Consider the following 25325-nt stretch of genomic DNA (forward strand, 5'->3'; position numbering starts at 1 on the left):
TTTCTCATGTATGACATGGCCCTAATTTGGGCATCTCTGTTTTAAATTGTTATAAGATACATGTTAAAAACTGTCCAGACACTTTTTCTACTTATTAAATGTAATCATTACTATAAGAAGGCCCAATCTTGAACACCTTGGCACAATCATGTATTGTTTAAAAAAAAGTGATTAAATACTCACTAGACCATTTATTAGGAACATTTTCCAACTTGCATATATTCTACTTTCTAGTAGAATAGCTAGACTTGTTTGGACTGACTGGAAGGCTGTCCAAAATGTTAACTTAAACACTCTTAACAATCATGAAGAGCAGATTGTTAAAGCATATCAGAACACGCATATCGAAATGTTGAGATGAATGAGTTACAACAGCAGAAGTTTAGATTATGAAGGTTTTGTCAGCCAACCACTAGAATTTGAGGCTTCATCGTGTTCAGGTTCATCAACACTCCTCGGTTGAGGATGAAAGAATCTCCAACTCCAGGCGATAGGTCACTAGATGATCGGTGTGAACATTACCCGAAGCTCTTTAGCTGTAGCTGCATAATTTGATGAATGTGCAGATGCAGAGATGTAACTAATAAAGTGGTTAGTGAGGATTTAATCACTGTATGTAATGCATCTATTCCTAATGATTCTAACAGGGTACCCATTTCACATAGGATAGCAAATAGGATTTATTTTTTTTTTTGACAAAAACGTAGCCGAGAGCATTGTGTCTAATGCTGCGTCTCTTTCGCAGGTGTCAAAGGATGACCGCAGCGACATCGAGTCTAGTTCTGACGAGGAGGAAATGGCACCATCTGCTCACAAGCACCACACTAACGGGACCAATGGGTCTCATGGCACAAACGGTTTCCTGTCATCCCTGTGCCATGACGAACACTAAGCTTTGTCGCGTGGTTTCTGCCTGCTGCAGCCTGCTCGTTAGTCTGTACAGTACTCATGCGTGTCAAAGCAACAACGTCACCCATCCAGTACTGGAAGACCGTAATGCAGAATAATGTGAATGCAGTTGCATTTCAGTACGATTCAGTCCAATGATTTTGTTCTTGTTGCTTGTACCCGTTTTTACTTTTCTGATATTCGGACCGTTTCTAGGCACATGGTCGAATGTCATATCAACGCTCCATCCTCCATCTGTAGCTCACTGTTAATTTGAACAAACGAACGCATCACTCGTATCCCGCTAGCATGCTGCTGTGGTCATGTAGTTTGGTGTCCGTGGGAGCGGCTGTTTTCTTGAGGTAACATCTATGTATTTATTTATTTTTTTATATCTATATATAGGTTGCAAAATTGTGGTTGAGACTTGATTTTCTATTTCTTCAAGTAATTTGCTGTCAGTGTTTTTGAGATGGCGCACTATTTAAAGTTCGGTCACTGTTTCAGGATTCAGCAAGGCAACAGCTTTTACGTGCACAAGACGTTTCGCTTGAAATCGTTTTATCGCAGATGAGGTAACCGCTGAAATCTGAAATGCTCACCTGTAAAATGGATGGCGTGCGTCACACAACCGAGCGACGCCACTCGCTGTATTTGCACTAGTGAACTGTAAAAATGGGAATTCTAAAACTGTATTATGTGCACATGTGTTTGGATTGAACTTCTGCCATATTGTCCTCCACTTTAAATCACATATGGACCTGTACTTAAAACAGTGGACAGACTCTTTTTTTTTTCTTTTTTTTTTCTTTTCGTGCGTGTGTGATTTTTACATTGTGTTAAAGAATTGTAAAACAACTATCAATGCATTATTGGATTGATTTTAAGGAACCGAATGATATTGCCCTTTTTTCCTTGATTATAATGTGAAATCTGGGTCTGTGTTTACATGGACCATGTAATGTGTTATATGCTGTAGGTAGTAGCCACAAGTGCATGACACAGTATTAATCTCAAATTCTGTGAATCAGGATATATTTAATCATTAGGCATAAAAATTTACCCTTTCAAATGTGATATATAGCGCCTGAAGGTTAAGACACCGTACACGTGGATGGGGTACACAATCCCCTGTACACGTATGCACGTCGCCAAACGCGTGAACACCATACAGTGATATGTTTCTGCTTCTTCAGCTTTTGAATGATATCTTCTCATTGTCCCATTGTCCTGTTCTTGGTATAATGTAACACTTATTTCTTTACTGAGCTAAGTGGATGACTCATTAAAATGCCTTTGAAATCAGGGTTAAAAAAAAAAACTCTTTGCTTTTCTTCAGTGAGCAAGCTGTGGAGAAGAGAGGAAGCTAATTATCTCTTGCTAAACTAATTGTCGCTGTGTGAGTGCTGAATTCTGGGCTTTAAACTAAATGTCAGGGGTAAAAAAAAAAATAAAATGTTTTTGCTTTTTGCCTTTAAGAGGGAGATAAATAAACATGTTGCCAGGCATTTAAAATAAACACGGCAGACATTTTTTGTTGTTTCAGATCAGTATTCTATAAAGCTACGCAGTGGCATTAAAAAGTTTCGAAACTCTGTTTACAATAAAGTTCTTAATTTATCTATGTTTACACACAATCACCTTCAAAATAGTCCCCTTGCACAGCAATACAGCTCTCCCGGCGTTCCCGCCACTTCTGGAATGCATCCTGGAAATCTTTTTTTCGAAGCGTGTCAAGCAGCTTCTGCTATCAAATCGTGACCTTTGAGACGGATCTTCATCTTCAAGGAGCCAAATCTGGCGACTAGGGTGGGTGCCAAAATGGGATCATAATGATCAGATTGGTAAGAAACTCACGTGTGAGGAGAGCTCGATGAGGATGCGCACATGGTCAGAACAGCAGATGTGGTCAGAATAGCAGACGTGGTAACACGTGGTCATAGTATCACCAGCTGTACAGCTCCAGATGTACACAGGACGATTTCTTTTGGATCACTGACTTATGAAGGTCGGTGCTTCCTGTAACTCTGCGTGCTGCCTTGTGCTGCCATCTGTTGGTGTGTTACAATACTAGTCTCAAATCTTGATAACTGTTACGACCCAGTCAAGGGTTAGGCCGGACAGAGTATTTAGCTCGGGATTCAAAAGAATGGATCTTATAACTTGACAACCCAAACAAACCACAAACACACACAAAAAGGTTTGCTACACAGGTGCTGGTATATTGTAACACAGAAATATATGTACACAGACTCACAGGCTTGTCTTCAGGGTGGGCCAAGGCCAAAACAATAAACAAAAAGGACTGTTTTGGGAAAGCTACCCTTCCTAAGAATAAAGAAAAGGAAAACAAACAGCTTCCCTAACTCCCTGCTACAAAGACAAAACAATCCCTCACCCAAAGTAAATGGCAGCCACACCCCTAATGCCAGTGAAATAAATATGTACAGTGCCCAAAGATATTACAATATAATACAAAAGAAATATATACAAACAACAGTAATCCAAGGGGCTAAACAGGCTCAAAGTCAGTAAACAGGCAGAGGTCAAAATCACGAACATCAACAACCAAGCTATACCCCGAACACCAAAACAAACGGTCAGAACGCCACTACAACAACTCTTCCCGATTGCTTTACTCCTTCCTCCTTAAATAGGAAACAGGTGGATGATATCATGAAGGAGGTGGGATCAGCCAGGGTAGGGCAGGCCTTAAACTCTGGAGTGGATCAGACCTGCACACAAAGCACACATACAGAACACCAGTATGGACATGGGGCTACCTAGGGTTGTAACTTGGACAGTTTGCGATAACATGCCCTGCCTCATGACAATAAAAACAGCGGCGGGAACCATCCGAAGAGGACAGTACGAATTTTACTGGCAGGATTGGCCAAAGGGGCAGACACATCCTTCCGAAATGACGGAGGACTGAATACAACTTTATGAGTTAATACGCAAAATAAGTTCTTTAAGCTGGTTGAAATCTCTAACCCCACTAGCTGAACACCATTTATCCAACAGTGTGGTTTTCTCATGAGCAAACGCCACATAAGTCTGGCTAGCAGCCTTCACAGTGTTCCTGAAGTTTTGCCGATATGCTTCCGGCACACGCTCATATGCACAGAGCACTGTAGCTTTCACGGTCTCATAATCCAAACTCTGCTCTAGAGTAAGTGCAGAACACGCTTCCTGTGCCTTACCCGACAGTTTACACTGTAATAGAGTCCACAAACTTTTTGGCCAGTTTAAAAGTTGTAGCAATCCTCTCAAATACAGCAAAGTAAGCATCAACCTCGTTTTCCCGAAATACTGGCACTAACCCAATGTGTCGGCTAACATCACAGGCAAGCGGGCTTACCGTTGAGGACTCGGCTGGGGTGGACGGTGGCCTGGAGTGCTCAGCGGCAACAGGAGACCGTGAGGCAACGGTTGAGGACCTAAATGTCCGTGGCAGAGGCACCGGTTTCCGCCACTGATCTGCCAGGTCAAGCTTTGTCCCCTCAATTTCCAACTCCCGTTCTCTGACTCGCAAGAACTGCGTTTGGTACTCCTTCCGCTTAATCTCCACTTCAAGCTCTTTGAGCGCAAGCTACCAACCGGGATCCACTGTACGAGCATGGGGCTGCTCACGACTTAACTCAACCTCCTCCGGCTCAGTCATAGCTTCCGCTCTGCCAGGAGCCCGGGTAGGTTGGGTAATCTGCACAGCACCTCCTGGAGGTGCTTCCCTTTCAGGTAAGACCTGTTGAGCCACGAGTGCCTCATATAGTGCCGCTTTGACTACCTTCTTGCTAGCAGTCCGACAAAGGGACACATTAAAAGTCAGCAATCAAGAGGAGGAGATCATCCTTCCTACACCCATCAAATACCTCTAATGAAGGACACAGTGAATGTGATTAAATCAAATGCCATTATACCGCACTCTGATACACGAAGACACACGAAATATAAGATATCCCGGACGAGCCCCCAAATCTGTTACGACCCAGTCTAGGGTTAGGCAGGACAGAGTATTTAGCTCGGGATTCAAAAGAATGGATCTTATAAATTGACAACCCAAACACACCACAAACCACAAACACACACAAAAAGGTTTGCTACACAGGTGCTGGTATATTGTAACACAGAAATATATGTACACAGACTCACAGGCTTGTCTTCAGGGTGGGCCGAAGCCAAAACAATAAACAAAAAGGACTGTTTTGGGAAAGCTACCCTTCCTGAAAATAAAGAAAAGGAAAACAAAAACAGCTTCCCTAACTCCCTGCTACAAAAACAAAGACAAAACAATCCCTCACCCAAAGTAAATGGCAGCCACACCCCTAATGCCAGTGAAATAAATATGTACAGTGCCCAAAGATATTACAATATAATACAAAAGAAATATATACAAACAACACTAGTCCAAGGGGCTAAACAGGCTCAAAGTCAGTAAACAGTCAAAATCACGAACATCAACAACCAAGCTATACCCCGACCACCAAAACAAACAGTCCAAACGCCACTACAACAACTCTTCCCAATTGCTTCACTCCTTCCTCCTTAAATAGGAAACAGGTGGATGATGTCATCATGAAGGAGGTGGGATCAGCCAGGGTAGGGTAGGCCTCAAACTCTGGAGTGGATCGGACCTGCACACAAAGCACACATACAGAACACCAGTATGGACATGGGGCTACCTAGGGTTGTAACATAACTATATATAATTATATATAATATGTATGTGTATGGCCATCATCCCAGAAGGAAGCCTCTTCTGAAGCAGTTTGCTGAAGACAACCTGTCTAAGAACATAAATTACTGGAACCATATCCTGTGGTCTGATAAGACTAAGATAAACTTGTTTGGTTCAGATGGTTTCCAAAATGTGTGGTGACACTGAGGTGAACCAAGAAAATTGTGTCTTGCCTTCAGTCAGACTGCAGAGAACAGCAGTTTTCCAACATAATAACAATCCCAAACACATCGCCAAGATGACAACTGCCTTGCTGAGGAAGATGAAGGTGATTAAGTGGCCAAGTATGTCTCCAGACATGAACACTGTTGAGCACCTGTGGGGCATCCTCAAGGGAAAGGTAGAGAAGCGCCATGCGTCTAACATCAGCAGCTCTGTGATGTCATTATGGAGGAGTAAAAGAGGATCCAACAACCTGTGCAGCTCAGGTGAATTCCATGTCCAGGAGGAGTAAGGCAATGTGAGATAACAATGGTGCTCACACAAAATATTGTCACTTTGGACACAGATTTAACATGTTCACTTAGGGTGAACTTACGTTTGTTACCAGTTATTTAGACTATAATGGCTGTATGTTGAGTCATTTTTAAAGGACAGTAAATCTACACTGCTATACAAGCTGCACATTGACTACTCTAATTTCTATAGTACTACTCATTTCTATAGTACTGTCCCTTGACAAAATATACTAAAATGGTTGCTGGAATGTCTGGAATGTACACCCCTGACATTACAGCAATCATTTTAGTATATTTTGTATTATATACATATATGTGTGTGTGTGTGTGTGTGTGTGTGTGTGTGTGTGTGTGTGTGTGTGTGTGTGTACTGTTACACCACCAATATATATATATAGAGTTTAAAATTTGCACTGAACAATATGAGTGAATTACTTCTGACTGATTACTTATTAGATCTGACTTTAAATGTACATTGTAAATTTATTTTCAGTATATTTCTCTCCTTTTTTAAAGAGCAAACATTTTGAGAACAGGAGTGACTGTTGCACCATTATCGTCTGTATGCTATATGTGACTGAATGAATGAAACCTCTCAGGTGGAGTAGTTGTGTATTGGGTAAGGCCATCCAGGTGATTTCCTCACACGTGCTTTGAGGAAAAATGGTCAAAGTGCAAACTGAACAGCCAGCCAGTGTGAAGATGAAGGAGCCGCTGAGCACCTGTGCCGTGAGTGGTCTTAACTGTTTTTAATTACAAACACAACATAGAGGAAAAAAAACGATATTCATCCATTTTAATTGTTTTGAATGTTATTATCTATCTAAACCTTTCTGTGTTTAAAGTCATGTCACATGTTACAGTACAACCTGCTCTACCAAGACCTCAAGACATTCTCAAAAAATGGAGAATATTTCTGCAAAGAACTTGTAACTGTATTCCAGCAAAGGTAATAGTCTATTTAGGTACTCTGACTTCCCTGGGTGATTTCTTTATTCCTTTATATTTGCAATAAAAGCTTGATCTTTTGAAGAATTTGGTCATAAAGTACAAAGTGATATGAAAATTCCTCCCTCAAGAGACAGTCTTGCACCCTGTAGTCGTGGATTGAATTTTAATTACTGCTGTGGTTATTCTTTTACCCGTTGCCTGAGTTGGTGTCCTTGAAGGAGAGCGTTTATATCTAAAAATCTTTAGTGTTCATCCTGCAGTGTTAAATAATTACAATAATAATAATGGAGGTGATCTACAGTTAGTGTTGTACATTTATTTAATAACCTGCATCAATTTAAGTGACATGTTGCTGTATCAGGTTGCTTGCAGACATGCAGAACAGAGGTACGTATCAGTATCACCTTGCTCTGTATGCTTTCAGGGGTCACTCACTAACTGTGTAGTTCTAATAAATATTTGCTCAATGCTGCACGTTAAGCACGGACAGATAAGTGTGCTTTTATAAATACAGATCCGAGCTCGAGATCAGCTATGCTAAAAGGCTGCAGAAACTTGCTGGAAAGCTCATCAGTGCCTCCAAAACAATGACTAGCAAGTGAGTGTGCGCTTATTCATCACAATCTTGTTTTAACATGCTCAAGAAAATCTAATATTTGGAGGATTTCTGGATTTTGGATTTAAAAAATTTGCTCTCTTCTAAGCTCAACTTACAATGCTTGGTCTCTTGTATCGAATGAGATGTTCTCAACAGCAGATGCACACAGGTGAGATGTAACAGAAGTAAATGTAATAAAAAGGTTCTGGGTTTATACACATCTCATGCTAGACTAAGTTTTCTTTCCAGAACACTAGGGCAAAGTCTTCAACAGGATGCTGTTGTGGAAATTCGTCAAGTGCTGGATGAACACACCAAGAAGAAGAGACCAGTATGTGACTTCCCCCCAACCCCCCCGCCCCCCATCCCCCCCCCCCACACACACACATACACACACACACACACACACACACACACACACACACACACACACACACACTACCTTTGCAGAAAACTTGCATTACTTTTTTTATATGTGAGACTATTATCTAATTAGATAAATGTTGCCACCTGATTTAGCATTGCATTGTGTCAGAAATGTCTGTTATTTATTTGTTTGCAGCTGGAAAATGGCATTGAAAAATCAAGAAAACTTGTGTTGACCAACTGGAATGAACAGCTCAAGGTAAGATAATGTATAAAGATATTTTCAGTTGTTTTATAATAAAAAAAAAAAAAAAAGCTTCTCTGAGACCTACAATTGGGCACGGCACTGGACGTAGGGCAACGCTTGAAATAAAAGCAGCCTACGTACACTCTAATACATGTAATGTAATAATGTTATATATAAACCTTGCCTTGTTTGGCAGAAAAGCTGTTACTGCATATAGAATGCTTTTTCATCTTCAATACTACAATTTTATGAAGCCTTCGATTAGTTTACATGTTTTCTTGACAGCCAGATGCTAGGAGGTTTTCAGCAGAATATATGGTTCTTCCTGCAGGCAAAGAAAAAGTTAAACAGTTTAACCCGAGAGCATGAAGCACTTTTCAGCTTTGTGGAAAAGAACAAACACATCTGCACAGAGAAAGAGAAACAGAAGGTATTTTTTGTATTGGTTGTAGTTCTGGAATTCTTACAATGCCATTTCAAGTATTGGGACACCTAAACTTTCCAGCCATATGTAGCTCTTCTGCAAACTGTTACCACCATGTTTCAGACTCACACTTGTATAGGATGTCTTTGGATGTAGTAGCATTTATATTTTGCGGTCACTTGAAATAGGAGACACAAACATCAATCATGAAAATGCCCCTCTGACTATAGTCCCCATTTGCTGTTACAAAAACCATCACTCTTCTGGGAAGATGCCTCACTAGATTTTGCCATGTGGTTGTGGTTGTGATTTGTGATTTGTACTCATTCACCCACAATGGTGTTTGTAAAGTCAGGTACTGACGTGCGGTGAGGAATGCGTGGGGTGCCTTTAGCATTCCAATTCATCCCAAAGGTGTTGAGTTTAGAGATCTTCCACTTATCTTATATAAACTATATCTAATAGAGCTGGCTTTGTTTGAGTCTCATAGTCCAAGTGAAGGTAAAATTGAATGCTACCACATCCAAAGGCATCATGTACAATTGTTTGTCTTCCTCTTTGGGGTAACAGTTTGAGGAAGAACCACAACTGGCTGGAAAAGTAATGTGTCCGAATACTTTTGTAGATATTGTGTACCTGTATCATCATCATCAATTTATCATCTAAAAATGAAATTCAGCCATGGGTCTACAATGTTCTTAGAACCTTAGAACCCTATATTTATTTGTCCCTATATATTTTTTCAATTTCCTTAATATTAATTTTATATGTTTGTAAATATTAGAAAAAAAATGTCATTGGTTTAACCAGATTATTAAGCAGAGAGTATATTACATATATTTGCTTGTGTCCAGATGCTTAACAGATTGAGTAAATCAGCAGAGCTTCAAGTGAAAGTTGACGAGGACTACTTCCATATGAATATGGACAGCTGCAGGATTAGACTGAAGTGGGAGAACACACTTAAAAGCTGCTATCAGGTCTTTGCTTATTCATCAGTTATTTCGAGAGAACTGTTCAATGGCCGGTGCAGATTATTTGACTGACATAAAATCATTTATTGCAGATTGTTCAAGAAATTGAGAAGCAAAGGATAGAGACTCTGAGCAACACTTTGAATAAGTACAACCTCCACCTGTGCAGCTACAACCAAACGCTTCTCCACGTGAGTCAGTGTAAATGCTCTAATACAAACCCTATTTCTGATTAATAATGACAGTGTAATATTTCACCATTAGTAAAATGAGGAGTGCAAATGTAATCCTAAAGACTTATCCAAGGACTCTTCCCTATTTACCGTATGCTCATAGTATATCGTTTTCAACACTTTCTATGAGTTTAACTTTAGAGTACATGGTTGTAGAAGTGTAATGAGTTATAATCTCACTTTCCAGTGTCACACGAAAGAGGAACGGTTTCCTTTTGAATCTGGTTTCTCTCCAGGTTTCATCCTCGTCACTGTCACCTCTGGCTTGTTCATTAATGATCGAAACTTAAATCCAGTTCATGCAAAGTAACTACGCAAATAAATCTAATTAAATTAAACGCCCTTGAATTTGAAGTGTAATGTTTTACTAATATTTAAATATTATTTGTTTTGCAACATGATTAGAAACACAGATCTAATATTGGAATGTTAATGAAATAAAAAAATTATCCCTTTATAATTTCTTGTATACCAAGTGAATGTAATGCATAGAAGTTGTGATGATCTCTAGAGTCAGGAGCAGATCGAGGAGGCTGTCGGGAGAGTGAACGTGGAGGAAGACATTCAAACTCTAGTGGAAAACACCTGCGTTGCGGCAGACGATAACAAGGCCGAATTCCTCATCGTTGATTACTTTGTGAGAAATGTCAATCCTAATATGCATATCCATACTTCATGTACGGAATATTGTAGTAAATCATGGAACTGTGAGTGTCGTCTATTATTCAGTGATATATTGCGGACTGTGTGTATTGGCATTCCAGGAGGAAGATGGAAAGACAGTAATGGAAAAAGAAAGATGGAGAGAAGCACTGACGGTGAAACTTCAGCGATTACAGGAATGCATTCTCAAAACCAGGAAAGACATAGAAGGTACTTGAAGAAAAAAAATTCACTAGGAAATAAAGATTAAATGGGAAACACATTAACATAAGCATTGTTTCAAATGTTCTCAAATATTAGATATTAAAGTTGTACTATCTGTTTGATCAATGTATTTCACTGATATATCTCAGGGCTGAAAACAATGGCAGGTCTAGACACTAAAGATATCTCACAGACGAGTATAAAAAACATGGAGGATAAAGAGCAGCTGCTTGACGAGGTATTATGGGAATAATGCTCTGTGTGTGATGTTCATGTTAAACAACATAGCTTGTGGCAGTTGGCGTTGTGTTTGTGATTGTAGTCCAATCTAAAACTGGACCTTTTGGAGGCCACATACTGTAAACTGAACCTATCGTTGATGGACTTAGACGGGAAACTGAAACCTTTCCATCGTTTCAACGACAGCGTCACAAAATTCAAAGAGAAGGTAATAAGATGATTTGATGTGTTTCATCTACAAGCATTAGTATGTAATATGTATTTAAGGCTATCTTACCTTCATTTTTTTTAAACAGGAAGTTGAGCACAGCATAGCGAAACTGCCTCGTTCGGTTCACATCAAAAAGGCGTCATTCAGAGCATGTCAATCTTTGAGGACTTCAATGGTTCTTAAGGCTTCGGCAAAAAATGGCATCGACTGTCAGGACTCTGGTTCCTCTATAGATGCCAGAGGTGGATCAGCAATGCACACGTACAAACGCAAGTTTGAGTTCAACAGAGCATCATCAAGGTCTCAGGAGGAAACGAGGAAATGTAAGGATCTCCTGCTGCTTTATGACAGCTTCTGTTGTTCAAATGACCTATTTTCCTACATATTTGGATCATATACGCTTTTAAAGAAGTATAGATTTTTATTTGTTCTACCAAAAGTAGATGCTTTATTTCCTCTTGCAGTTATTAAAAAATATTTCCTTTATGCCATTACATCACTAAATTTTTTGTTCCATATTGCCAATAAATTATATAAACTTATATTATTTAAAATGTCAGAGATTTGAATATGGAATGTTTACATGGTGATCCCTTCCTCCAGGTGCTGAGGTCTGCAGTGTAGGTAAATGTAAGGCTTTATATGACTTCTCCTCAGAAAATAAGGACGAGTTAAACATGAAAGAAGGTAAACCTACAGCTACTAAAGACATCCGCTTCATTGTAGGCTGAGTGTATAAGATTCCTGGGCAAAAACAAATGGACCAAGTTCTAAATAAGCTTCTTGCAGAGAGAATTTAGTTTTTACCATTTTTATAAAAAATATTAAAAAATTTATATAAAAGATTCTAAATTAAAACCTTTACCGCAACACACATTTATTCACGACGTCCTTTCTTTACTCAGATACAAAAAATATATATATTTTTAATCAGTAAACATCTGTAAACAACTGGTGCGCCAAGTCTCAAATCAAGCACCAAAATCCGCCATGGTGCACACATCCGGCAAATAAAACCGTCCGTGTGGAAACATTAGATTACATATTTGGTGATCTGTTACTTCAGGCAGCTTATCAAAGCCTTGATAACAAGGATTACAGCCAGAGATCTAGTGTTTATCTAGTTCTTTCTTATTTACTGACCAATGATTCGTTGTTGCAGCCATTCAAACTTAATCTTTTCATTTTTTTTTTTTACCCAGGAGTGCATATACCAGTATGTTATATACGTTAATAATACATTTGTAATAATACTAATTCAATTCAATTCAATTACTAGTAAATCAGTAGTAATACTATTTTTTTCCCCAATTTTAAATTTAAGGAGATCTTCTCAACATCCTAAGGAAAGACAACAGCGGGTGGTGGTATGGAGAGCTGAACGGGAAGAGGGGTCACTTTCCTTATAATTACGTCGAAGAGCTGCCTGTTTTGAAAATGGCAAAGTCTTCTGATGCATAAATCAAATAAAAAGAGGGTTTCATTATTAATCAGGGTATTTGATGGTATAATATTGCAATGAGTAATGTTTCAAGTGTATGGTTTATTCGTCTTTGTGGTTCATGTTCCTTTGATATAGTGCTGTATGATACATTGCACATTCAGGTCGAGAGCTTTGGTACATCAAACATAACACAATGTAAAAATAAGACCTCGTTGCCTGCAGTGTGGATGTTTAGTGCCAGGCTGTTTTGAATGCTTCCAAAATTACTGGTTCCTGGAATTATCACATGCGAGAGTCGCTAGGATTTTTTCACTGAAAGGTGTGAAAAATAATCAGTGAGCAGCAGTTCTGTAGGTGGAAACACCGTGCTGATTAGGGTTGAATGAGCAGACTGGTACAAGCTTAAAGGAAGTATACAGTAACTCAGATACTCCAGCAGCCTGTCTGATCAGCAGCAGCCTTTCCCCTGTTTGGATGTTTAATGTAAATGTTCACTGAAGCCATTGACTTGTATCTGTGATTTTATTTACTGCACCACTTCCACATGATTGGCTGATTGGATAATTACATGAATGTGCAGGTGTGTGTCTGAGGTCTGGGAAACCTGTTGGATGTAATCGTGGCTGAATGTTTAAAAAGTCCAAATGTTTTTTTTATCTGTATTTTAAGAAAACATGAAAATAATTTCAGAACAACCTCAAAGCTCATTATACTGTTTACTGACTTTCTGACTGCTGTCCAAAACAAATAAAATAACTACTACTATTAATAATAACTACATCATATTATTCACTAATACAATATTACTAAATAAAATGCCTTTTTAGGTACAGGTTTCATTAATTGCACAAAATGTGGACAAAATGTACTGATTTTTTAAGTTCCCACTTACACGTATGCGACGTTTTTGTGAGATTATATACTTTAGGAATAACTGAATATTTGATTTTATATTTGCAAACTAAGCTAGATCTTGGTGGGATTGCTAAACAATGACATTATATCTAGTGCATTTTTAATCAGTTATGTATTGTTTATTTTCTGTGCGCTGTATGCTTACAAAAATGAATGACAAAAACATCAGAACTGTTTTGCGCTGCGTAATTCACTCTCACCAAATTCAAACTTTTTTTTTTTTTACATTTTATTAGGTAAAACAACTTATATACAAGTAGAACAATAAGAATATTGAAGTACAATACAAATAAAAGAAGCACGTACTGGCTACCACAGAGTCTTCCATAAAAGTTGAACTGCATTTAAACATCTTAAGAGTTAAAAATGTCGGGGACTGAGTTTATCAAATAATATCCGTATGTAGTCAGGCAGTCTTTGTACTAGTGTATAGTGCCACAAACTCTTTCCTGACATTAGCCAGAAAGGCAGAGAGGTTGTTGGTCTCCTGCAGTCGACGCTCCAGATGATCCATCTGCACCAGAGGAGGATCACATGAGACAACTGAAAGGAGACAAAAAATAATAATAATCGATGTAATAAATCCTGTTTCGCGTTGCATTCAGACTTCGGCTTTTATTCAGAGTTAAAACTAATTCAAAATGACAGTTTATACAATGAACTCAATCAATGGGCAGAATGTGGTCCATCATATCCTTTAAATAACATTTCTTCAGGAAGCCTCCAAAATGGTTCACCTTTTCTTGGCTCCTAAAAGACCAGTTTTTGTGCTTTTTGCACATGTGGAATTAATATTAGGGCTGAAACAATTCCTCCAGTAACATGAGTAATTCGAATACAAAAAAAAAAAATTTAAGGCAAAAATCATTGATGCTTCGTTTAGTCCAGTTAACTACACGCGGTGCATTGTTTCCCCACGGACCATTATTACCAACGCACCACCCGCTAAACTCTGGAGCGCTCTGGACAGGTAACAAAAAAGACACTGCAGAATTAAAAAAATGGAGGAACAGGGTCAAAACAGCGAAGGGCAAGGAGAAGATTCATATGGAAACCCGTTTCTGCCTCATTAAATATAAACGTTTGCCTAAATCCAAGTTTTTTTCTCATAACGATTCCGACTTTATTTCCGGCAATTCCGATTACATACATTACATACAACAGCTTTAAACTTCAGGCTGACAACATGGTTACCGGTGGATGCACCAACCATGGTGTTTACAAGAAATAAAGTTGCAATCGAAAGAAATAGTCAAAATTGAGAGAAGAAAAAAGTCAAAATTACGAGAAATAAAGTTGCAAACTATTTTTTTTTTATGTGCAAGAAACAGGATTTTTTTTTTTAAAGAGTAATCTGAAGTAGATTTTCATATTGATGGGTTTTTTTTAAATATATATTTGTATTTGCATTTTGATGTAATATTGCAATTAAATGCACTAAATGGGTTTAGTTTTTACAGATATTTTTGTGTGCAATTTCAGCAATAAAATGTGAATTTTTCTAAAAAGGTAAATTACTTGTTCTTTTTTTAAAGAACAAAAACCTGTCTTATTTTCTCTTGTATATTTTGTATTGCTCTGTAATAAAGAAAAGCACTTCTTACCTGATTACTCGAATAATCGATGGAATAATTGGTAGAATATTAGATTACTAAAATATTCAATAGCTGCAGCTCCACTTCACACACTACCAAGGCTACTGAAATGAAGCTTTAAAGTAACTAAATGAAGCAGGTGGAATCTTTTAGACAATACAGTATATACAATATTAGCTGAAGGTGTCCACTAGGGGCGTAAGAGTACACCGAAATTTGTCGGTACAGGGCTTTCGGTTAGTTTACTGAATGCAATCCTCTTTACATGCGGAACATAGTTACAATCCGAGATTCCCTCAGGAACGTATTAAGTAGTGGACTGCAAGTTTGTTTAGTCTCTGCCTCGCATTTTGAGCACATTTTTTTAATTGTTATTAAACTTAAAAACATACAAAAAGGCCAGGGGTATAAAAGAAATAATCTAGAGTTAGCGCAGTGTCACTGTGGATACTTACTCCGTACCGACAATCAGATTTGTTTTGCGCATGCATGAAAACGCTAGCGTTAGCTATGGATTCTTTAGCGCTTTATGTCTAGCTTCAAGAATTTCTCTTAAAAGGAGAACATTCTGGGAATTCTGCATATCCAGGAAGTGAATGATTGACGTATGGAAGGCATTTTTAAAAGATGTTTGTTAAAGTATGCTAAAATAAGTAGAACAGTTAAAAAGATCATATCTTTAGTAAAATTCAAAACACACACACACACACACACACACAAATCTGTATTACCCACAACAAATCTAAACTATTTAATTAAATTTTTTTATTTATTTAATTATATTAAATCAATGTAATTTGTAATAAGTATTGCATTTATTTGATTAATTACATTTAATTTTTTATATAAATTCTAATATATTTTATATTATTATTTAACCAAGCAGGTATTTTATTTACAGTTGTTTTAAAATGTAAACTGTTGATCACAAATAATAATAATAAATAAACTGAGTTGTTAAAAAAAAAAACGCCGATATATTTAGCATTTCTTCCCGTAACCGTACCCAACATTAACCGAATTGTGACGTAAAAACCGAGGTACTGTTACATTTTGTAATGTCCACTGATTCACACTTAAATAGCAGACCATCTGGGTATCTTTTAGCTATTTATTCATAATGCTATGATTTAGGCTCCATTTATTCTGATCTCATGCACTATTTAGGACGGACATTAGGCCAGCTGGGATGCAGCATATGCTTTCGTGATTTCTAGTAATGTAACTGCAGTGACTTACTTTGGTAAACTCCATCCTCATTTATCCTTAATAGAAAAGTGTAGGCACTTTGGGGACTCTTGTGGTTGATGTTTCTGAAGATGAACTGCAACTTCTCACCTTCACACACGCATGCATAAAGTGGAAATTTTAGCATCTTTATACAGTCAGTAATTATGAGTGTCATCCAGGTGAAACAAATATTCATATCCATTAGGAAGAAATTTAGAAACTGAAAGAAAGAAAAAAAAAACCCCACCCTGAATTTTTCTGATCTCGAGGCTTAGCTGTTCCTGGAAGATCTCTTTAATTTTGTTCAGGTTCTTGAGCCGGTCCTTGTTGGCCTTGTTTTGGGAGTGAATCACTTCATTTGAAATGGAAAACAAAAGCAAAAAACATTAATTGAGTAACTGATTAACACTGACCAAAGACGGTAACCTACAGATATTTATGTTGATATTGATGTTTGTGTTTTATACATTCTCTGTTCTTGGCCTGCTCTTGCTTCAGCTTCTCAATCTTCTCTATTAGGAGTTCTTTATGGCTTTCTTTGTCCTCGATCGACCCGACGATTTCTGGCCGCTCTCCGTTTCGCTCCTTCATGATGGACTTCTGACGTTTTAGCTCTTAAAACGTAAAATGACGTTTCCTCTGTTTCATTCATTTCTCTTAAAAAAGATTCCATATTAAAACACAAACACTGAAAAGAGAACATACCTTCTGTATAAGCGTGTATGGTCTCAAACATGGTCTCATCTTCCCGGCATTTTTTTGCACAGGTATCTGTAGAATAAGATTCATGTGATTAACTGTCACTATAACCTCAGGGTTTGTACAGTTCCAGTGTTGCAGTGTGGCTGAAAGTCCAGGTGTCTCATTATGGATGCTTCAGCTAGCTTGCATTATTACATTGAAAAGAAGGTTCGAGCACATTATCCAGACTTATTAAAGCTACAATTACTGCTTATTACATCCTGCACTGCTTACTAAATCCTGCTCGAAAAGTTTCAGGCAGGGGTGTCCAATCTTTTCCACAAAGGGCCAGTGTAGGTGAAGGTTTTCATTTCTACTAAGCCACACCAGAATCCACCTTCCACCCTAGATCTTCATTTTCAAAGGTGTGGCCCTTGGAATGAAAACCTGCACCCATACCGGCCTTTCAGGGAAAAGATCAGACACACCTGGTTTAGAGCTTTAAATGGTTTTGAGGTGTCACACAAACCTGATGGCACTTCAGCTAATGGAAGATGATTTTCTCATATCACCTCTAAACCTGGGAATAATGTCCGAGAGACTGGTTGTATGGTTGTATGTACCTACAGGAGATGACAATGACGTGCGTTCTATGTCGTGTACTATGTCATCTGTCTAGAACTTCGCATTTATATATTGATATTCTTCTTCTTCTTCTTCTTTCGGCTGCTCCCATTAGGGGACGCCACAGCGGATCATCCGTCACCATAATACTCTGTCCTCTACATCTGCCTCTTTTAAACCAAACATATATAAATTGATATAATGATTCAATTGTGTGTGCATGAATGCAGTACATCTTACTCTGAAACCCCTGTAATACACACCATGTGCTGCCTGTTCACCATCTTTGTACTGATGCTAACAACGTATCCTATTTAACTGAATACAACATTTAATGCGAGTTTATTTTTTCTGTATGCAAATACATTCTGTAGAACAGAATTTAATAGTATATTAAAAGTTAGGATTTTCTGTTCCTTTGTTTATCTCGAAAACAGAAGGAACAGTGTCTGATTACTGAAGCCTCTTAAATGCCTCTGTAGTAATTAGGGCTCCAAGAACACCACTGTGTTTTGTATTGTTTAGAGACAATTGCACTGACTAAAAGACAGGACGTGAAGCTGGAGGTGGCAGAGCTGAAGATGATGCGATTTAAACTGGGAATGACGAGAATGAACGATTTAAAGTGAGTTTTTAAAAGGACTGCACAGGTAGGACGTTTTTGAGACAAGGTGACGGAGGCAAAGGAGGGACATGGGGTATATCGGTAGAAGAATTTTATGGATGAAGCGCCAAGGAGGAGGTTTATAGATGTGGTGAAGGAAGAGACGTGGATGAAGAAGACGGAGTGATATGGAAATAGATGATCAGCTGTGGCGACCCCTAAGGAGAGCAGCCAAATGCAGAAAAACATTATGTATATTGTATTTAAAGAGGTCATTATACATGCTTAGTTGTAAATAACAAAAAATACAATAGTTGTTTATCATGATCTTTAAATTTTTTTTTCATTTATTTGATCTAATTTGATAAAAAAAAAAAAAAAAAAAGCCACCAAGCCATGTGTGTGTTTTAGTAAAGCCAACAAAAGCCCCCAGTGGAGCTTTAATGTTTATTAGTCTCTAAAAGAAAACTACTAAAAACTCTAGAAAACGTTTTTTTCCCCCTAGAGTTTCTTGAAAACTCTTATTTCTTCTATTAGTGTTTTGACCATAGGATCACTCTCGATCATCTCACAACACCCTCCAAACATCCAAGAGCCATTTACTTGGGCTAAGATCTACTGACTGTGAAAGTCATAGCATTCAGTGTCCTGTGGATGAAGACAGGATCTGTCCTGTTCTGAGGAGAGACCACTCTCGTCACATGATCATAGAAATGATAAGGAAAGAATGAAATGTGATCAGACTGTATTGATTTGTAGTGAAGAGGAATCAGAGCACACACGCCCCTGCAGCATGACAGACTACACCACCACCAGGTGTTTGTAGGTATGCGTACATGTTTATGTGTGAATGTTAAGAGTTTTCTCACCCAGGACAGACTTCATGTACTGTTTATGCGCTTGGCAGAACTCCACTGTAGCCTCGTTCAGCACTTCACCCATCGCCTGGGAGAGCAGTTTAATCCTGATCTCCTCCAGCTTGCTGCTGAACTTTTCCCCGACGTCAAGATCTTTGATCGAAGCCATTTCCACCCTGAGCGGAGAGAAATACAACGGCTATATCAGCTACAAGCTTTCTTCAGCTCTCATAAATCGACTTTTCCTTCAGACTCAAATTCCGACAAGCCCCGCCCCCTGTGCTGGGATTGGTTTGTTGATCATACAAGCGAACAACACGACGAATGTTTAGTTTCAGCGTGAATCCTTAGCCAATCAGAACGCGCAGGTGACACTACCAGCCAATCAGAGCGAAGAGTGGGACTGGCCTGCAAAAATAAACTCCTAACGGCAAAGCTAGATTAGCTAGAGCTCCCAGATTACACATTATAGCTCGAATAGTTTTAACTAATGACAGTACAGCTTATATAACTACACACACGGTAGATACAGTTTTAAATCCATCACAAAGATGTGAAAAATGTCAAATTTCCTGCCTGTATAAAGGCGAGTCGATATGACCGCTTCCGAGTTCAAAAAGACGCGCCCGGAATTCAACCAGGAAGTGACGTCATGTTCCGTACTAGGAAGACACAATTGGAAAACGTAAAATATATATTTTTTTTTGTTCTAATAATAAATGTTATATGAATAATTATTTTATTGTCAAAGATTTAGTTAAAAATATATAACATTAAATGAATTTAAATTACATATGATACATGATATTTGATATTTTTTGTCTATAACACATCTAATGTTTTACAAAATCTAATAAAATAACCTTCAGAAATTGTCATTACTGTAAAAGCTTTATTTATTTTTCTACAATACACTGTAAGTGATGTATGTAGATGCTGGTACTAGGCTGTATACAGCAGAAACAACGAACCGACACACTGCTGCCACCTACAGGAGATACTTTGCCATGACAGGGAATAAAAAAACTAGTTTATTGACGGGAGCTGGTTGTATGTTGTGTACTAATTATATCTGTCTAGCACTTATTATTTATAGAATGAATTGCACAAAATGACATATAGAAGTAGTGTGCATGAATGCGGTATATCTTACACTGAAACTCCTGTAATACTCACTATGTGCTTCTCAAAGATTGTTCTCAGAGTTCAGAGTAATTTAAGTCCGTTTCCTCTTAACTCCGAAACGAACTTAAATTAGTCTGAACTCTGAGAACAATACATTAAAATAAATCTGTAAAAGTGCTACTTTTATTTGTATACTCTTCTTCTTCTTCTACTTCTTCTTTCGGCTTCTCCCATTAGAAGTCGCCACACCAGATCATCCGTCTCCATACCCCCCTGTCCTCTACCACTGCCTCTTTCAACCCAACTACCTGCATGTTTTCCCTTACCACATCCATAAACCTCCTCCTTGGTCTTCCTCTTTTCCTCCTCCCTGGTGGCTCCATTTTTAGCATTCTCCTACCGATATACCCCATGCCCCTCCTCTGCACATGTCCAAACCATCTCAATCTCACCTCCCTCACCTTGTCTCCAAAACGTCCTACATGCGCTGTCCCTCTTATAATTTCTCATTTCTAATCCTGTCCATCGTCGTCACTCCCAACAAATACCTTAACATCTTCAGCTCTGCTACCTCCAGCTCCACCTCCTGTCTTTTACTCAATGCCACTGTCTCTAATCCATACAACATCGCAGGTCTCACCACACTCCTATAAACTTCCCTTTCACTCTTGCAAATACTCTTCTTTCACAAATCACTCCTGTCACTCTTCTTCACCCACTCCACCCTGCCTGCACTCTTTTCTCCACTTCTCTAACACACTCTCCATTACTTTGCACTGTTGACTCTGAACACCTGAACTCCTCCACCTTCACCTCTTCTCCCTGCAACTGCACCACTCCACTGCCCTCCCTCTCATTCACACACATGTACTCTGTCTTACTCATACTGACTTTCATTCCCCTTCTATCCAGCGCATACCTCCACCTCTCCAGGCTCTTCTCAACCTGCTCCCTACTCCTAGCCACTACTCTTTCGCATAACTTCATGGTGTGACTGATCAACTTAATTCCCCTGTAGTTAATGCAGGTCTGCACATCTCCCTTATTCTTAAAGATCGGTACCAGCACACTCCTTTTCCATTCCTCAGGCATCCTCTCACCTTCCAGAATCTTGTTGAACAATCTTGTTAAAAACTCCACTGCCATCTCTCCTAAACATCTCTATGCATCTACCGGTATGTCATGTGGTCCAACTGACTTTCCACTCTTCATCCTCTTAATCTCTGCTCTCACTTGCTCCTTACTAATCCTATACACTTCCTGCTTCACCATCTCCACACCATCCAACCTTCTCTCTTTCTTATTTTCCTCATTCAACAGCTGCTCAAAATACTCCCTCCATCTTCTTAACACACTCTCCTTAGTCTGACCTCTTCTCTGAACCTCGCACTACAGTCTTCCTCCTTCAGTTTCCACCATCTTATTCTTCTTTTAGTCTTCACTCTCCTCCTCTTCTTCTTCCCCTCCAAAGCCATCCTAAAGACCACCATCCGATGTTGTCTAGCTACACTGTCCCCTGCCAACACCTTACAGTCTCCAATCTTCTTCAGGTTGCATCTCCTACATAGAACATAGTCCACCTGTGTGCACCTTCCTCCACTCTTATACGTCACCCTATAATCCTCCTTCTTCTTAAAATAAGTGTTCATCACTGCCATTTCCATCCTTTTAGCAAAATCATTACCCCTTTAACTTAACATAAATAAAACAACCTGAAACTCAGTGATTACTTTCCTCACATACTATCTATCTTTCGAAATAGAAGCTTTCTATGAATAGAAAGCTTGAAATATCTTTTTAATTAAACTAATTCACAAAACAAATATTCTCTGATTTCATCTGTATGAAAGAAAGTTTTTGCGGTATCACCTTATTAACCGTCCGTGTGGAAACCTAGCAAAGTTTCCATTTGGTGTCCTGATTTACATATCAAGTTAATGATTTACATAATTTCATAGTAATTACTTTAAAACATTTACAAGAATAATTTGTTTTCATGTTTTATGTTGATTACAGTTTCACTGAAAATAAGCATACAATCGATTAAAGCATCCATATTTGGCTCATGTTGATTAGAGTATTAAAAACGTGAAAAGTATTAATTTAAGGTCACTTAGAATAGATAGAAATTTGCGATTAATCATGAGTTAACTGGTGACAATCATGTGATAATCGCAATTAAATATTTTAATCTATTGATAGCTCTAATATTAATATGACGTGAGGTCCAGTTACCAGCGTGACACTAAAACAGATAGTAGTAATAGCTACCTTTTACTTAAGTACAAGTCAGAGCCCACACTTCTTTACTTTAACTTAAAAGTATAGTCAGTACTTCAACTTTTACAAGAATATTTTAAAGCATGAGTATCTTTACTTCTACTGTATATATATATATATATATATATATATATATATATAGAGAGAGAGAGAGAGAGAGAGAGAGAGAGAGAGAGAGAGAGAGAGAGAGAGAGAGGAAGTAAAGATACTCATGCTTTAAAATATTCTTGTAAAAGTGTCGGTTGTGTCTGTTTTTGGTTAAGAGATATATACTAAAAGTATAAATTGTACCGAAGCTTGAGAAACTCATAAAAAATACTCTGAAAGCATGTGAGTAAAATGTGAGTAAAATGTGTGTAAAATGTAATTGATTGTAGCTGTAATGAACGTTTTTATCCTAATGGTGGCAGTGTTGATATTACTAATATGCCCGTTCTTTTTCTCGCTCAAGATTCAGGATTCAAGTTTCAAAGATTGCTTTATTCGCATGACAGAGCTATAGAACTAACTACATATATAAAGTGAAAATTAAAACAATAAAACATAATTCAGTGTAAAAACTGTATAAATAAAAAAGTAGTTTAAATGATAAGAAAATTGTATTAAAACAAAGATATAACAAAAATAAGATACATAATTTGTGTGTGTGTGTGTGTGTGTGTGTGTGTGTGTGTGTGTGTGTGTGTGTGTGTGTGTGTTGCATATACGAGTTCTCTGTTCTCACCTGGTGGCAGGTGTGTGTAGTATGTAGCTTTCTCTGTGCTCGCCCAGTAAATGAGGAAGTTTGCTGGGGACTAAAAGAGAGTTAAAACTGGATCATTTTGTAAAGAAATCGTTTTGAATGTGGTTGTATTTAATGCATTCAGTCTGGAAGTTGTCTGTGTCCACTGTATTCATAAACATTGCGTTTTTCTCTCTCTCTCTCTCTCTCTCTCTCTCTCTCTCTCTCTCTCTCTCTCTCTCTCTCACACTCACACACACACACTCACTGACTCACTCAGTTACACACTCATACACACACACACTCCCAATTAAAACATGTTCAGCTTCACTTTGATTTGTTCTTACTACATCTTCTTATTGCAGACATGTGCAGGACATCTGCTGTTAACCTCTGGTTCAGAATTGAAGTCTGTCATTAAGCACACCACATCAGTCATAGTCCCTCTGCAGGGGCCCAGCGCTCAGCACTGAGATCACTCTATAACTGCAAAGGTCAAACTACATTAAAGGCCTCATGCACTCACTACCTCCACTCATGACCTCATTAACATGTTCTGAAAATTCCCTGTACATATGCCTTGTTTTAAGGTGACAAAGCCAAGTACCTCAGTTACTTTCACAAAATCAAGACTTTATAGTGTGCAGTTCTTGACTTCGTTTTTTCTGTATATCACAGAGAAAACACTGAATATAGCCTTTGCATCTATCTATCTATCTATCTATCTATCTATCTATCTATCTATCTATCTATCTATCTATCTATCTATCTATCTATCTATCTATCTATCTATCTATCTATCTATCTATCTATCTATCTATCTATCTATCTATCTATCATTACTTCTCTTATTAACACATGCTGAATGAGAATTCATTTTAATTTGAAAAAAGCAGTGGCCTTCACAGTGACGTCACGCAGTTGTCTCGGAGTGGGAGGAGCCACACGCGCGTTTCCCTGAAGGATTTAAGGGGCTGTTTTATTCCAAAGAAAAGTTGGAATCGACTCTCACACTTAGTCAATGTGTTAGGAATCGATTCAAAGATTTGAATTAATTCAGGTCATTTTCTCATTTTAAACAATGAAACCCAGGTAAATAAATGAAATGCGACGCTCCAAAATGTATTAACTACATAATACAATATACCATGAAGAGTTAGTAGGGAAAAGAGAAAACGGATTTTGGCGTATTAACTACCGTCTATTAAGTCTAATAGGCTTTTATTGTCATGCAAACCACATTTAAGAGAGTATTTTTGTATATTTTGTACTACTAATTTTATTAATTACTAGAAATTATAATCAGAATCACCTTTATTGCTAAGTATCATGGGTTGCATGTATTGTATAAGTAATTTGTCATGACGTGGTGGTGCTCTAAAAATATAAAAACCTATAAAAACTAGGCAAATAAAATGATAAAGTAATACATAGACATTAAATACACATATTACTCAATATCCATACAAATACAAATCTTAGTTTTAGTTTAGTTTAGGAACTTTAAAAACACCATTACAAGGTTACAAGGAACATTTACCAAAATGTTCCTTGTTCCTTGTAAAAAGTACTCGTTTGTTAGGTTCTCCTATAGACTCGGGATGTTCAGGAAATGTTTTTTTTTTTTACGATTTTATTTAAGTAAATTTAAACAAATGTTTCAGTAATCAAAGCAAACGTTTAATAACTCAAATAATAATCACTATATATATATATATATATATATATATATATATATATATATATATATATATATATATAATAGCGCGAGTGATGGGAATTTTATGCATCATTATTTTTTATGTTTCATACCCCAGTTTATAACTGAGTCACATTGCGGAGTCGACTCCAACTCATTTGCTGTGACTCCAGCGCTTGAGTTGGGAGAGTCGACTCACAGGGATTGACTCTCAGCCCTTGAGAGTTCTACCGGAGAGGTAACGCGGTGCCTGAGAAACTTTTTCTCTGAAGGATAATTCATGACACACGACAGGTATTTATGAAATATTTTGTATACACGTGTAGACTGTATTTATTAACGAGTTGGGTGAGTT

The 25325-nt window shown here is 37.9% G+C and overlaps 4 protein-coding genes across 9 annotated transcripts in view; 3 read left to right on the forward strand and 1 right to left on the reverse strand.

The window, feature by feature from the left end:
- cers6 (ceramide synthase 6) overlaps positions 1-1781 on the forward strand; it is a 248058-nt gene extending 246277 nt beyond the window's left edge. For all 4 annotated transcript variants that reach the window (XM_083538064.1, XM_083538065.1, XM_083538063.1 and 1 more), the window contains one exon: positions 746-1781. In XM_083538064.1, coding sequence (XP_083394190.1) covers positions 746-892 — 147 coding nt within the window. In that variant the 3' untranslated portion in view covers positions 893-1781. The remainder of the gene's footprint in view (positions 1-745) is intronic.
- Positions 1782-6732: 4951 nt separating this feature from the next.
- On the forward strand, positions 6733-13401 carry nostrin (nitric oxide synthase trafficking). Of its 2 annotated transcripts, XM_083538038.1 has the most exons (16): positions 6733-6813; positions 6948-7033; positions 7550-7633; positions 7740-7802; positions 7883-7964; positions 8196-8258; positions 8578-8676; positions 9525-9650; positions 9737-9835; positions 10389-10514; positions 10642-10750; positions 10894-10982; positions 11067-11192; positions 11281-11518; positions 11799-11882; positions 12520-13401. In XM_083538038.1, the coding sequence occupies exons 1-16, from the start codon at positions 6748-6750 to the stop codon at positions 12654-12656; spliced, it is 1677 nt and encodes a 558-aa protein (XP_083394164.1). In that variant the 5' UTR covers positions 6733-6747; the 3' UTR covers positions 12657-13401. The 2 variants fall into 2 exon arrangements, with proteins under 2 accessions (XP_083394164.1, XP_083394165.1); XM_083538039.1 differs by having other exon boundaries at positions 6764-7422.
- Positions 13402-13764: 363 nt separating this feature from the next.
- spc25 (SPC25 component of NDC80 kinetochore complex) lies at positions 13765-19807 on the reverse strand. Of its 2 annotated transcripts, none has more exons than XM_083538079.1 (7): positions 19722-19807; positions 19158-19321; positions 17085-17150; positions 16847-16993; positions 16627-16731; positions 16389-16487; positions 13765-14097 (listed from the first exon to the last, which is right to left on the reverse strand). In XM_083538079.1, exons 2-7 carry the CDS (start codon positions 19312-19314, stop codon positions 13961-13963), a joined length of 711 nt encoding a protein of 236 aa, XP_083394205.1. In that variant the 5' UTR covers positions 19315-19321; positions 19722-19807; the 3' UTR covers positions 13765-13960. The 2 variants fall into 2 exon arrangements, with proteins under 2 accessions (XP_083394205.1, XP_083394204.1); XM_083538078.1 differs by lacking the exon at positions 19722-19807 and adding an exon at positions 19554-19713.
- A 5329-nt stretch (positions 19808-25136) lies between these two features.
- tanc1b (tetratricopeptide repeat, ankyrin repeat and coiled-coil containing 1b) overlaps positions 25137-25325 on the forward strand; it is a 116759-nt gene continuing 116570 nt past the window's right edge. The window contains exon 1 of the mRNA XM_083537971.1: positions 25137-25264. The gene's annotated coding sequence lies outside the window, so the exon portion shown is untranslated. The remainder of the gene's footprint in view (positions 25265-25325) is intronic.

The sequence above is a fragment of the Silurus aristotelis genome, assembly GCF_946808225.1.
Source record: "Silurus aristotelis genome assembly, chromosome: 3".
In the NCBI taxonomy this organism is placed as follows: Eukaryota; Metazoa; Chordata; class Actinopteri; order Siluriformes; family Siluridae; genus Silurus; species Silurus aristotelis.